Source organism: Takifugu rubripes, chromosome 3, assembly GCF_901000725.2.
Source record: "Takifugu rubripes chromosome 3, fTakRub1.2, whole genome shotgun sequence".
Taxonomy (NCBI): Eukaryota; Metazoa; Chordata; class Actinopteri; order Tetraodontiformes; family Tetraodontidae; genus Takifugu; species Takifugu rubripes.
The window spans coordinates 12,564,450-12,578,701 of NC_042287.1; the positions used below are offsets into that span (position 1 = coordinate 12,564,450).

At 49.0% G+C, this 14,252-nt stretch overlaps 1 protein-coding gene across 4 annotated transcripts in view; it reads right to left on the minus strand.

The window, feature by feature from the left end:
- Positions 1–1,397: 1,397 nt before the first annotated feature.
- The window catches only part of dock3 (dedicator of cytokinesis 3), a 32,373-nt gene continuing 19,518 nt past the window's right edge, over positions 1,398–14,252 (minus strand). Inside the window, exons 21-54 of one of the 4 annotated variants that reach the window (XM_029834149.1) lie at positions 14,100–14,200; positions 13,620–13,701; positions 13,166–13,336; positions 12,166–12,358; positions 11,940–12,067; positions 11,701–11,847; positions 11,425–11,523; positions 11,241–11,335; positions 10,971–11,046; positions 10,769–10,869; positions 10,633–10,691; positions 10,409–10,557; positions 10,217–10,302; positions 10,091–10,117; positions 9,905–10,000; positions 9,754–9,814; positions 9,565–9,658; positions 8,100–8,248; positions 7,271–7,357; positions 6,971–7,075; positions 6,038–6,179; positions 5,758–5,924; positions 5,314–5,400; positions 5,010–5,189; positions 4,856–4,939; positions 4,659–4,775; positions 4,153–4,277; positions 3,918–4,053; positions 3,755–3,836; positions 3,462–3,577; positions 2,995–3,079; positions 2,777–2,899; positions 2,580–2,662; positions 1,398–2,421 (exon numbers count right to left, since the gene is read on the minus strand). In XM_029834149.1, the coding sequence (XP_029690009.1) occupies positions 1,795–2,421; positions 2,580–2,662; positions 2,777–2,899; positions 2,995–3,079; positions 3,462–3,577; positions 3,755–3,836; positions 3,918–4,053; positions 4,153–4,277; positions 4,659–4,775; positions 4,856–4,939; positions 5,010–5,189; positions 5,314–5,400; positions 5,758–5,924; positions 6,038–6,179; positions 6,971–7,075; positions 7,271–7,357; positions 8,100–8,248; positions 9,565–9,658; positions 9,754–9,814; positions 9,905–10,000; positions 10,091–10,117; positions 10,217–10,302; positions 10,409–10,557; positions 10,633–10,691; positions 10,769–10,869; positions 10,971–11,046; positions 11,241–11,335; positions 11,425–11,523; positions 11,701–11,847; positions 11,940–12,067; positions 12,166–12,358; positions 13,166–13,336; positions 13,620–13,701; positions 14,100–14,200 (4,260 nt within the window). In that variant the 3' untranslated portion in view covers positions 1,398–1,794. Of the gene's footprint in view, positions 2,422–2,579; positions 2,663–2,776; positions 2,900–2,994; positions 3,080–3,461; positions 3,578–3,754; positions 4,054–4,152; positions 4,296–4,658; positions 4,776–4,855; positions 4,940–5,009; positions 5,190–5,313; positions 5,401–5,757; positions 5,925–6,037; positions 6,180–6,970; positions 7,076–7,270; positions 7,358–8,099; positions 8,249–9,564; positions 9,659–9,753; positions 9,815–9,904; positions 10,001–10,090; positions 10,118–10,216; positions 10,303–10,408; positions 10,558–10,632; positions 10,692–10,768; positions 10,870–10,970; positions 11,047–11,240; positions 11,336–11,424; positions 11,524–11,700; positions 11,848–11,939; positions 12,068–12,165; positions 12,359–13,165; positions 13,337–13,619; positions 13,702–14,099; positions 14,201–14,252 lie in introns of all 4 variants that reach the window. The other 3 variants (XM_029834148.1, XM_029834147.1, XM_029834150.1) reach the window with 3 other exon arrangements.

The window sequence follows — 14,252 nt, forward strand, 5'->3', positions numbered from 1 at the left end:
ACGGTGGAGACAGCCACGGTCTAATGGATTCATCCTTCCTCAAACACCGATTATAGATATTCATCAATTACATTGATCTCTGGAGTACATGTATATACACACATAACAACCATAAACCTTTTTTGAGGGGTGGGGGTGGGGTGGGGGGCATCTGCAATAATTCTCAAAAATATTTCACAATACTACTGTATGTACAGTAACAGAATTTACATTGGAAAAATTCTATTGTACCTATATTTTGAGTATCGCTTCAGTCACCACTTGCCCTCTCAGCCTCAGGCTTTTAAGAGATACTCTCATACTGTAAATATCTGACCTCCATACGAAGCACAGCAGCTTATTCGGTTACCTGGGTCTCCTGTCTCGGTGTCGTTTCTGAAGTGTGTTCACACGACTGATGAGCTCACATACAAAAATAGATGTTGTCTAGTCAGCCGACAACTCCATGTATAACAACACAAAGCATCGCCTGCAAAATATCTCATAATAAAGTTAAAAAAAAACCAAAATCCACAAGGAAATCAAGGATGTTTAAAATATTAGCTCTGCTCTTCCATCCCGCTGTGAGAACTCTCGGGCACAGGCCTTCTTCGGGAAGAAAAGAAGAAGAAAAAAAAATCAGAATCACATCATTATTTCATATACAACCGAAGAAAAAGCTGCAGGCAAGGTAAGAAATATTAGCGCTACAAAGCAAACAACAACCTGAAACCAAAGCGGGACGAAACCATACAAAAACAACACCAGTTAGATTTTTTTTTTTAAATTCCCCTTTCCAGGCTGGATTTTGAGGGAAAGGAGTGAGAAATGGAGCGGCTGTCCCTAATTGAGCTTCTCATACTGTGGATGAGAGGTCAATCTGCATCTGAGTGCACTTAAGGCAGGCGGGGCGGCTCCAACGCTGTCTGAGGAGGCTTCACAAAATGGCCACTCCATCCAGTGGGGGAGGAGGGGCAGGAGCAAGGATGCAGGGGAGGAGGAGGGCGAGGGCGAGGAGGGGGGTGTGGCGACAACACGAGAGGGGCGACCCGTGTCCTTGTCCCGGTCCCGGTCCCCTCGGACCTCCTCTGGAGAGCAGAAACAAACGTCTTCGACGCGGACTTCAACTTAAAGCACTTTGACGGGGAAACAGCGCTGCAGCTTGTGTGATACAGATAAAACATCTCATCTGAATACATTCACGTGGGTGTCCGCGCACGAGGTCCGGACAGGAAACCATCAGCGACAGTAGGTCACGTCCCTCGAGATGCCAGCTGGCGAGTCCAGGCTGAAGAGACCTTTAGGACGGTGACAGTTTAGAGTGCGCCATTTGATATGATTCACTATTAAGGGGCACTTAACAGTGTTTTGAAAGAAAAAAAACAACATAATGGATTAAGCCTTCGAAAACACTATAATTTAGTCCGTATTATGCAATTGTTTATCAAAATAAGACTCATAGATACGTAGCATTTAAAGCAGAAGTCACTTCACTGTGGAGGACGTCGACGGCGCCCCGCGTTTGGGGGGAAATGTCACGAAAAGCGAGTTTGGGAGAGTTCAGAGCTCAGGCCGACAACGATCGTGGTCGTATTCTGCAAATGAAAATAAACATGCTCGCAGATGAGTATCGCTTGATTGTTGGATTTTTTTTTAACTATGTCTAAGTGGCCCAGTGAAGGAGAGAAGCCCCCCCCCCCTTTGTCCTGTCCTTCATGAGCACTGAAACGGATTCTGCTCCTCCTCTGCCTTGGTGCAAATGAAGGGAAGAAGAGAAAAAGGGGAGGAAAGCTCTGACTTATTGCCTCCGCCTCGTCACTGCGCCTCCTCGTGCTCCTCGCTGATGCACTGCTCCCAGGGGTGTTTCCCCTGGTCCTCCCTGTGGCCGTGGGGGGAGTGGAAGATGCGGCGGGGCAGTGGTATCGGCGGCAGCTCCTCCTCGGGGATGCAGCCCTCCCTCAGGTAGGCCTTCGTGGGCATCGCCGGAGGCTGAGGCCTACGGTAGGCCACGTGGTGGGGGCCGTGGGCCGGAGCGTGGTGGTGAGGGAGCGGCCCGTGGGAGTGGCCGTCCATCCCTGGGTGGGGGTGGGTGTGAGCGTGGGGGTGTTGGTGTTGGTGTTGGTGCGGGTGGGGGTGGGGGTGCGAGGCAGGGCTGCGGTAGTGGAAAGGGCGGACCTGGTCCACGCCGTCGAGCTCTGGCCCGCCATAGTGGATGTGCAGATACGGAGAAGACAGGTACTCGTCAGGGGGGGACCACATGTGACTGGGAAGTGGCTCCAAGGCGTCGTTCCTAATGGGCCCCGGTTCTGGATACTGGCCCCCGAAGTTACTCTCACTCAAAGAGGACACCCCGCTGCTGGCACTGCCTGACAGGGTGGAGTTGCTGCCACCCAATGCCGACTGGGGACTGGTGGGGGAGCCGGGGATCGGGTGGAGAGGAGACTGAGGAGAGGAAGAAGGATGATGAAACCCCCCCCCCCAGACTGAAATACAACTTTCACAACAGAGGGAGAGCTGCAGAACCCAGTGAGGCGTAACTGAAAGCATGTTTTATTCAACAGATTAGATGGCTTCTGTCACGAGTATCGTCTCCCTCTTACCTTCCGGAGTGAACGGACTGGCAGAGCAGGAGGGGGGTCGTTGTTCTGGGGGTGATACGCATCACAGTGCATCAGAAAATGTCCTGTGGAATGAACGTCACGTCACTAAATCTGGCCCGCGCTGTCAGATTCTGATCCGACAACTGCCGTCGTTCAGCCGCACCATGCTGTCAAACGTTCTCACTGGCATATAGTACCTGGTGGGAAGGATCTGGGAGGGACGGGAGGCATCATCACCCCTCCGGTGGATGGTGGCATATAGGACACCTGCTCCCTGTTCTCACCGTCCAGGCTCCAGGTGCTGGGAACGTTTGGAAACACTGGAGTGGGGTGGGGGCACACACAGGACCACGTCAGCAGCCCGTGACATCAGTCACACACTCTAAATGTTGCATCTTTCAAATGCGGGTGTTACCTTTCTCTGGTAGGTTCATGTGAGGATCGGCACAGGGCTTACAGGGGCTGACTTGCTGGAATAAGGCACGCTGCATGTGGTTGTTCTGGAGGAGCGAGAGGTAAATGTTGCAGCTTTTTTTTTTTTCGCTGCGTGTGTTTAAATCATCGCTTGGATGAGACTGCGAGGATCACCCGTGAGTGCGTTCAGTTTTGAGTTACTCTGCACAGGTCACATGAGCGGACAAAGGTCATGCTGGCATCACAATGATGGCACATTTCAACTGCTTTTTTGTGTCTAGTTTTGAACCACCATCCGTAAATGTGGCTGCAAAAAAAACACTTCACACATCTGCCACCTGGTGGCCAGATATGATATTTTTATTGCCAGATAATATAAACCAGATCTGGATCTCCATCGGGACAATTTGTCGTGGTGACATTAAGAAACCTGCACGGTGTTAATCGCATGATTAAGCCTTGCCCTACCTGTCCGTTCTCCCCCATGTTGTAGTACATGGAGTTGCTGGTCCTCTCGCGATGAGACGGCAACAGCATCATCACTTCCCGGTTGTGTTTGGCCTTATCTGGCAAGGAGGGAGAGCCTGGAAAGACCAACGACACTGAAGATCTACTACTTCTCATTTCAAGAGATTTATTATTCTCTGAAAGACGGCCATTTATATCACTGGGATAATCTGTGTTATCTAATTCCCAATCACGGTGATGAGCGATGAGGCTTCCACACAACACAATAGCATCTGTGCAGCTGCGTTACTAACCTCTGGCACTTGAGGGAGCCGAGTTAATAATCTGAGAAGAGTTGGAGCGGATGGAGCTCAGGCTCGACGAGGAAGGGCTCGGCTGTGAAGGGAAGGTTCGCTGTGAGGAAGGCGGCTCTTCGTGAACATGAAGATGGACGTGAAGAAGCCCTGAGATTCCTACCTGCATGTGTAACGCTTCTTCAGGATGCTCCCCCATCAGGCCATCGGTCATGATGACCAGGTTTCCCGCCTCGCTCGACGTGTGAGAGGACAGGGAGGAGGACGAGTGACGGATGGAACCCTGAAGGTTCAGAGGACTGTGGGACAGGGACAACACGCAGGGAGGTGAAACAATCCTGCCTACCAGTGATAACAGCTATGACTGGTCTTCTGACGGGACTTTAAAAATGGCTGACCTGTGCCTGTGTATAAGGCGCACGCTCTCAGGGCTCATGTGGTTGTGGGAGGACAGGATTCCTCTGGGAGAGTTAATTCCTTGACATCCCGCAGGACCAAATCGATCCCCCCCAGGCACCCCCTGCTGGGACCCGAAAATATACTGCTCTGAATATTAACACTGATCAAAAATCCATTCAAACTATTGCTTATCAAACGTATTATTGCTTAAAAAAACAACCCTGACAATACGTTAAATAAGTCTAATTATATTAAATTAATTTTGTAACTTTTAATCTTTTCCTGTGGAACTGTTAATGACAGTTGTGCAGAACAGCTTCCAAATGGATGTTTTATGAGAGGAAATGACCTTTAAATCTACTAAATTTCTAATAAAGTTCAAGCAGACCTCAGCTGGACATGAAATGACCTTTCAGGCCTCCATCCAATTACTGACGAGGCTCCGATGGTGTTGTGGAGAAAAAAAAAGACAAGTCTCAAACAGATAAAACAGCCACCAACTCACATGGTGTAAACCCGTCCTCATCATGTGAAACTGGTCCACGAGCTTTTTGTGCAAGGGACGCATCTCCGGGTGCACCAGCTTCTCGTGGACAGCCAGGCCCACTCCCAGAATGTGGACCTGCAGCGGCACGAGAGGCAAAATCCGGTTTAGAAGCAGAAGCGTGAGCAGCGCTAGCTGAACTCAGAGCGGCTTCTGACCTGTTCCTGCATCAGATCCTTCAGATGTGTGATCCTCTCTGTGTCTTCTGCATGGCTGCTGATGTAGTCTTTATCAAAGAAGGCCTGTTGAACCAGAACAAGGTTGAGAATATCGAATCCACAGTGGGCAAATCCAGGCTCTCTTCATCCGTACCTCCTGATACCGGGCGATGCCTCCGTTCACTGCGGCGTCTATGACCCCGTTCAAGCACATGCTGAGCGGGTTAATGTTGCCCTGATGCTGTCTGTGTTGGTACTGGCTGATCAGAGTCCGCAGCTCCTGGGTCTTGTTCTCCACCACGTAGATGGCGTTCTCGATGGGACTCACCTCCACCTGCAAACACACACACACACTCTGCTTGATAAAAGAGGAGGAAGTGCACGCGTGGCGAAGCTTTTCACGCTCCGCGGGTCCAGAAGTCCAGTGTGACGTGACAACGGCTGCCCGAGCTCCTCACCACTTCTCTCCTCTCCACCTCCGCCCAGCGGGAGATCCCGGGAAGAGGACGGGAGAGGATGAGGGTCGTCCTCTCAATCCACAGGCTCTGTTGAACATGGAGACAGACAGAAGCGGGGTGAGTACAAAGCTCTAACGTAGAGAGTAGACGAGGTTATCTGAAGATGTTCTTTGTGCCTGTTGTAAGATGAGCATCTGGTGTTGACTTGTCATCCTAAAGTAGAGATGCTAAAGAGGCTATATGGATATATATCTTCATCCCTATGCTGCAAGTATATAAGGTAAATTGTACAAAATGTACAATTCATCTGGATACAACAGGCTTTTGCTATCTACAAAAACGCTGCAGGAATCCAAATTTGAGCTCCCAGCAGCCTTTCTGTCATGTAGAGGCAGTGAGCTGTGAGGCAGAAATGGACAGAGTGACGCTGGCGGCTCGCTCTACCCTGAACTCGTTGTCTCGGTCTTTGGGCCCCTTGTGGAAAGGCCTGTCGTAGTGGAAACGGCTGACGTTGTTGATGCGGTAGAAGCTCTTAATCCTCTCCGGCACGCGCTCCAGCTGGGGCATATCAGAGATGTCCGACACGGGAGTCACCGCGTAGATCTGCAAGTCTAGAAGCCGAGCGTCAAGGAAGTGACGAGCAGACGGACGGACATATTGAGAGCATCACACAACAAGAGGAGATCGGACGTTCCCGCCGAGCTCCGTGAGCTGAGGAGGATACACTGGGCGTCGCTCTGCAGGATGGTGTCGTCGGGCTGGTTAGGATGCTGCATGGCGATGGCCTGCGGAAATTCCCCCAGCATCCTTTGCTGGAAGTCCTCAAGCCGCTCGTAGTCATAACCACGACAGACAAACTCCTTGTTCTGCAGAAAGAGGACAGCTGAACCCCAGTGAACAGAAGATTGCACAGCCAACTTCTAAATGCAATATTGACATATCAGTGACTTTCAGTCCAAAAGTTTTAATAAATCTGAGATTCTGCAGATCTTTGGGGGGGGGCGGGGGGGTTCATATCTGGCTCTTTCCCTGCCAATTTTAAGATTATGTTCTCCAGGCGCATGTTGACTTTCTGCAGCTCGCTGCTGCGTAGGCTGTGCCCAGATGGAACTTGGAGGGTTCTGTTCTCTCCTCCGTGTCTCTGCACCACAGGGGGGAGGAAAAGCTGCAGCCCTGACAACTGATGAATGGGATGACACTTCCTGCACAACTAGAGATGTAGAATCTGATGATAACTAATGACTCATACTGTAACACACTGTTATTGCATTAATGTCTAAAGCTGCTGTATTTAAGAATCTTGTGTAATACAAACTCAAAAAACTCAAGCTTTCGCCTTTCTTTTCTGGAATCCTGAAAACAGTTGCTGACAGTTTGAATGTAAATGGGATGAGCTGCTTTTATGATCATTTCATTTTAAAATGCGGGCAAAGCATATGATTGGCCACAAGTGAGTGAGCACAGGTACAAGCTCCGCCCCCCTGATTATTCTTCAGCACTTCTCCTGATGTTGACTTGATGTTTAGGTTTGCGTTGCTTCATGTGATTTCATGAGAACACGGCAGAGCTGGAGGCTGACATGGTGAGTGGTCGGGCGGCGGCGTGGTCGGGAATACCACCGCTTCCATGAGACGAGCGTGGATCGACTGAGACTCACCCTGAGGAAGAAAGGAAACTTCCGGCCATAGAAACCCATCCGGAAGAACTCCGGTTCGATCCTCTGCTGTTCGATGATGTTGTCGTAGTACGCCGCCTCCATTTTCTGTTAGGGAGCCAGAAACAAGATGAGTAATGACTTAATAAAAAAGAAAGCCTGTTTATCCCAATGAGTGCGGCCTGTGCAGGTAATTAGAGCGCCATCTTTGGTGCCATATGCTGCAGAGAGCAGCAGAGGAAAACAATAACAGTGTGTATGATAACAGCGGCAGAGAGAGGGCGCCGGCGTGGGTTTACTCACCCGTATCCAGCTGAGGCTCTGATAATCGTATAAAGTCTCGTACTGGAAAGCCAGCTCGCGGCAGAGGGAGATTCCATATTCCCAACACTGACGTCAGACAGGCGGAGAAAGCGTGCAAAAACACATAGAGTCCATTTCAATTATGATGAGTTTATACAGGTTGGCATGGTTTCGACCTGAAAAGGTCACGACCTGGTTCCTGGAAAAAGGCCCTCAATCTTCCATTGATGATAAAGTTGCGTCAATTATGGTTGAAAACAAATGATTTGGAATAGTTTGTTATAGGATGACATCATCTCATACATCATTAAAAAAGACACTTACTTTAATGAACTGTGGCAAAGAATCGAAGGTGATTTATTATTATTTTAAAAAAATCCTTTTTTTCTATATGTGAGCAGCAATACAATCAAGAGATAACTGTGGGATAATCGGGGGGGGGGCTGCTCTCTGGGTCCACAGGGCTCTGTCCTCTCCAGAGCAGAGCAGCAATCATCTAATTTAATTCTGTGGATAAATTTCAGCCTGGACCAGAGATTCAGGAGGGGCAAATCAAATTTGATTGGACATCCCACCCATCCACGCTGCTGCTGGGACATCGGCAAAGGTCACCGGCGTGAACGTCTGTGATGGTCAGCGTTTGCTCATTCACAAACCCAACAAGTTGAGTAGTTCATGTCTTTTATATCTACGTCATTGCATTTACGATGTTTGTATGGGTTTTCCTAAAACATCATGAGACTAAATGGACTGGTTATACTGGGACGTGGCAGGACCGATGACCCTAGTTCCAGCTGCTCCTCCTTTAATCCTCATTAAGTTGACTTGCCTTCCCCTTGTTGAAGTAGTGCAGGATTTTACGGCTGAGGTTCTCCTTCCGCTGCCACTCGCTCTGACACGGGTAGTGGAGGAAGTCCCTCAGGGGCCGGTCCTCCCACTGCAGCAGCTCCCAGTACAGCAGCAGGGTGAACGCCGCCTCTGTGGTCCAGAACATGGGTCAACAGAATCACCACAAAGCATCAGGATAATTCACTGTGAGGTGCAGCTACGGATGCTAACATCCAGTCTGGTGACGTCCTGCGGACACTCAGGCAGGGCAGATGGTCTGTGACACGCATCACAGCGGCGGACTCAAGCGGCTCAGAGAGGGACCAGTTTGCTCGTGCACCGCAGGACAGAGGTGTGAGGTCCCTCTGCGTCAGCGACTCAATCTTGCTATATCATTTATATTCTTTTCCTTATTTTTCTTGTACTCGTTCAGTAATGCAACAGATTCTGGGTCCAGCTCAGCAACCAAATGGGTAAAAAATGCGATCGTTTGTTCAACACGAGCACGACTAAACACATCTACATCTTTGACGATGACATTTCTCTTTGATTCTCATTAAAGAAAAAAAACACCCCAACCTAACAAGTCGCTTCTGCTCCCACTTAATATGCATTTGTACTGTTTGCCAGCTGTTTGTTGTTTCTCTTACATAAGTAATAAGGACAGTCACAATTTTAATTAGACGCATTTGGTCACATGTACACACACAAGCACAAACACACACACAATAAAGCCCCGTGCAGCCAATTCTCTGAAGTGAAACAAGAAAACTTAATCCATTTACACAATTATGTAAAGTCACAACTTAATCTGAGTCCTGCGTCGGTGCCAGCGCTGATTAAAAGTCACTGCGATGATCAGGGAATTCAATCTGATGTGACATATTCAACATTGTCTTCGACTGGCGTCACCCTACACGATCCTGCGGCTAAACCGGATTTTATTAGGTGGAGTTCTGCAAGCAAGCGCATTTTATCTCGTGCTATTGCATTATTCGGCTCCACGGTGCTTAAAAAAGGATTTAGGTGGTTAGCTGGGAAATCCCATCACACCAACACCCGGGAGCGGGTTTTTATCAGTTATAAAGATAATCGCCCGTGTTGGTCGGCTGTGGTTATCCACCCCTTCTGACGGGAAGACAATGACACCGTTTTCCTGCAGCCATGACGTTCCTTATCTCCATTGAGTCTATTCTTCCCCAGATTTCTCTACCGATAAAGAGCTGGTGAAAACAGGGACAAACTGGGTGCCAGAGAACAAAGGCGAGGCCCAATCTGCCACTGGTGCAGGATCACAGGATGCTTTTGATATTTAAGAGATGCAGATAGCTTAAGAGCTAAGATTCGAGCACACGACGGCATCCTGGCTGCTCTTCATGTAGAAAGTTCCTACCTATATTTGTTAATCTTGAAGTGATTTCTTGACAAATGTAGCTGAATCTCATGTGCACGGAGTGTTTTATCACCTGTGAAGTCCTCAGCTTGCAGGTGCAGGTCACACAGCTTGTGGATGTAACGGATGTACATGTCCTCTTTGTTCACCTCTGATTTGTAAAAGTTCTGGTGTGATTGAAATACAAAGGAGAAACGACGGTGAGCCTCTTTACACGTGTGCAACTCTTGGTTTCTGGGGCTCTGTGGCACCCACGGCTCACCATCAGGTTGACGGAGCCGCCGATTTTCTTGGTCTCCGCCTCGTCTCCCTTCATGCAGTCCCTGGGGGGGGGAGAGGATCGTTTGTCTTCCTTCGTCTATCATTTCACAGCGTGAATCACCGCGGCCATTTATTGTGAAGAGCCAAAGCACCTGTAATCCAGCAATCGCTCCATGAGTCTCGTGACTGAGGTGACGAATGAGATCCCCGTCTCCCTCCAGGTCTCCTGCTCTATCTTCTCCAGCAGACTGCACAGAAAATACCGACGTCTCACTTAATGAATGACAGGGAGTGGGAGACACCATAGAAACGCAAAAGGGAAGGATTTGCCCCCTCACCTCGGGTAAGGACCGAAAAGCTGCGTCCTGCACCATTACGGCCGAACAACATGGAGAGGAAGAGGAAGAGAGGAGAAATGTGAGCATTCACTTCACACACTCGCTCAAGGTAGAAGCGATGCTTACAGAAGGCTGAAGAGCTCCCTGTGATTATCATCGCCTTTCCCATCTGACACCATGCTGTCCAGCTTATCCATCAGCTCTGCCTCCACCTACGCTCACGTTCAGCCAAGAGATGAGGGTCAGCTCCCTCATGAAAAACCCCAGCCAAAAAACACACACACACGCACGCAAAGGTGCACGAGCAACAAAAAAGACCTGTTTGAAGTTGCCGTTTTTCCTCTGCTCCCAGTCCATCATGTCATGGAAAATTGGGATCATGATGTTTCGGACCTCAGTCTGAGGCACCAGGGTGACACCCAGGAAGGGACCCATCATTCCGGGGATGAAGTGGGGCTTGTTGTCACCTGATTCGAACAGGCAGATGCTTAATTTAGGAAAACTAAGGAGGTGGAATAGAAGGAAGAGGAGGGAGGAAATACCTAATTTCTGCCACATGCTGAAGAGCTCATAAGCCATCATGACTCTCATATCTCCATACCTTTCATTAAAAGAAAGGACATTTAGGTTCAGTAAATGTGATGACTGAATAGAGCATCTCCACACTCTGCCTCTCACTTGTCCTGTGTCTTCTTCTTCTTCGCCGGGGGAAGCGCCTCCAGCTGCAGGCTGGGCTGGTTGATGTATAGAACAGTGAGGCTGAAAAAGGAGTTCCACACCTAATCCATCCGGTGCAGACACGAACAACAGCGCACGTTAGATCGACTGAGAGGGCTGTCAGAAATGGCTAATGATCCCCCCACCAGGTCCAGGCACACACCTTGAAGTCAAAATCGGCCTCCGAGAAGTTCTTGTGCAGCGCCGGCGACAGGAACTGTGTTGTCACCACGATGATGCTGCAGAAAGCAAACATTAACGCTGTCAGCCCCGCTAAACGAGGTGGCAGCCAAAAATAGATGAAGAAATTTGCAGCGCCGGTGTCACCTTCAGAGGAGAATTATCTGAAGGCACTCTGATCTAGTGTTTGGCTGTATTCCCTTACCATCTCGAGGACAAAGACCATACGAGAGGAAGTGAAAAGCAGACTCACTGACTGGTGAGGAGCCTCATCACACTCCAGTCTCTGGGAAAGATGGTCAGTTTCATCAGGTTACGGAACACGCAGAAGATCTTCAACAGGAACTCCTGGAAAAAAAGAAAGAAAAATAAAAGGTGGAGGACGTCAGTTGGCCGGCTGAAATCCAATAAGGTTGGTGTGTTTGCCAGCGCCTCACCTTCAGCTCCTCTTTGCTGTGGAAGTTGTTGAGTAGGTGGTGAAAGTGGAGCTCCGTCATCTGCTGGAGCAGAGAGAGGAGGCAGGAAACATACTCCCCCTGCACCCGGGAGAGAAAACACAACTTTCAAAAGCTGTTTCGACAAGGTCGAACTCGGCAGCGCTGCGCAACAACCTCTGCCTGCCAACCAAGGACAGGATGTCGCTAACAAAGCGCACACGTATCATGTGTTGCAGCATCGGCGCTCAGTAGCGTTCTCGTGCAGTTTCTGCTTACCGTTATCTCAGCGGTGCACTGGGGGCAGCGTTGACCTCTGGAGGTCTCCACCGAGTGAGATTTGCTCATGATGGACAGCAGCGTCTGCAGCAGAACATCCAGGAGGCTCTCCACCATCATCTCCACCTCTTCCTGCACCGAAGACTCCTGGACACACGGATGATGGAGAGATCCATCAGCAGCGTGTTCTGTAACAGAGGGCACAATTTCCCATCACATCATCTAACACAAAGGAATACCATGGAGCTGGTTTTGATGATGGAAAAGATGCTGCTGAGGATTCCAGAGCAGATGAGCAGCTCCCTCTGCTGGCGCAGGTGCAGGTGAATGTGGTGCAAGACCACAGGCAGCAGGATACTCCGAGACTCTGGAGGAAGAGCAAAAAAAACCACAGTAACGCAACTTTAGTTGGTATTTGCACATCGTGTTTCAGAGCTACGGCGCAGTGGCGCAAACCTTCCTCACCGGGAAAGAAAAACAGGCGGCTCTCAACCGTGCGAGCGATGGACTGCAGTTTAACTACGTCCATGGACTGGCCGATGTCCACTGTGCTGGGCATACTCCCCAAGGTGCCCCTGACATATTCAGCCACCTCCTGAACTGTGAACATCTGGAGCAGCTCGTCAAAGATGTCAGGGAAACTGTTCAACAGCGCTGCCTGGAGAGACATTATAAACACACACACACACACACATACGAGGAACATGAGGTAACTCTTAACGGAGCCAGGCTCCCCACATGTATGTAAACAATGGGCTCAATATTTCACAAGTGATCATTGGCCTATCGCTGATGCTCGCAGGCAACAGATCGCCGTCTTTTGACGACACCGCCTGTGTCCTGGAAATGTTCGCTTTGTTTCTGAGCGACAGGAGGAAGCAGTGAGTCACCCGCCAATATTTCACCACATTGTTCCAAACTTGAGGAGCAGACAAACTAAATCAAGCACTGACAGACAGACAATAGATTCTCCACGTAGCAGATGCATCTACATTTTTCTTGTTGAGGCAGATTTTGCATAAATAGAAAGATAAAAATTAATAATGACTGTTTTCAAACACCATGCCAGTTTCCCCTCCTTTGTCCTCCAGTTATCTGCACAATAATCAAGTCTGAAGTTCTAACTTCAAATCACTTCATCGTGTGGACCCCGGGCTCATGCTGCACCGTAGAACAGACACAAGGGGGCGCTGTGACTTACTGAGATGGGAGACAGTCTGAGAGCGTGACCACAGACAGGCATGCGGCTGATCACCCCCCAAAACTGTCCGACAACAAGCCGAGGATGGGACAAACGTGTGGGCAAAGCTCTGAAGTGAACAGCAAGTATGAAATGCAAAAGTGAAATAAACAAAAGAAAATCAATAAATGAGCCAGGCATGCAAAAGAAGAGCATGAACAAAGAAGGGAGAAAATAAATAAGACGGTGTGTCATCAGACAGACAGGATGTCTGGAGCGTCTGACCTGGGTGAACACCAGGTTCTCAGAGCTGCGGCCGTCCAGGCTCAGGACGAAGCGGATGGACTGAAAGAGGTCCTGGATGCTGGCTCGGAACTGGTCCTCCTCCATCCCGCAGGTGGCTCTGGAATACAGGATCCGGGACTGGACGATGAACTTGAAGAGGTACTCGAGGGCCTGAGGAGATTGTTGGCAGGACGCAGACGGAGACATAACATCAGACGTTCTGTGCTGACTGAGTTTCTGATTGATCATCCAGACACAATCGATCAAATAAAGGCTTCCAATTTTCCCGTAATGGTCACTTTTCCCATGACGAATGAATCCGAAATTCACTTTTCACACACAGACAGTCTGAGACGTGAGCCCATCTTCTTGCTGGCCTCTCCTTCGGGTCCCCCTAATTATTCCCAGTGGATGCAGTTGGGACAGATAAGACAGGAAGTGAGTGATACTCTACCCTCATGGCTTCCTGGATGTGGTCCTGTCTGACGACCTCAGCCGAGCGGTCCATGTACCACTTCAGACAGCGGATCAGCTCTCTACCGTTTAAAAGAACACATTTATTCATGCAACCTTAAGGCGAGGGGGAGTAATAAACATGTTGTTATGCAACAAAGTGGAATATAGACATGCTAATTGCTAAACCCTGAATAATGGTGATAATGGGAATGGCTCAAATGTGTCACACCGATGGTAAACAACCTACTTTTAATGAAGGAAAGAGGCTAAATCAACTGGTTATACTGGGATAGAGAGGTTAAATCAACCAGTTATAATTAACGAGTAACTTCTACTCATAGCACCTGCCATTTAATCTATAAGCTATTTTTGCTTCTTGGGTGAAATTTTATTCAATTCAAGTACAATGACCTCTATATCTGCTGTGCTGCCTGTACCAACCTTTAAAATTGTGTTAATTGAGTAAATGTAGCATTACTTGTAAGCCAAAGCCCCGGCAAAGTGGTTCTGGATGTAGGAGTCCATGACAGGTCTGAAGTGGTAGAACCGGCTGTCCCTGAGCAGGTTAATGATGAACACCTGACAACAGGAATAAAACTGTTATTCCTCTGCTCAGATCTTATAGGAAAAT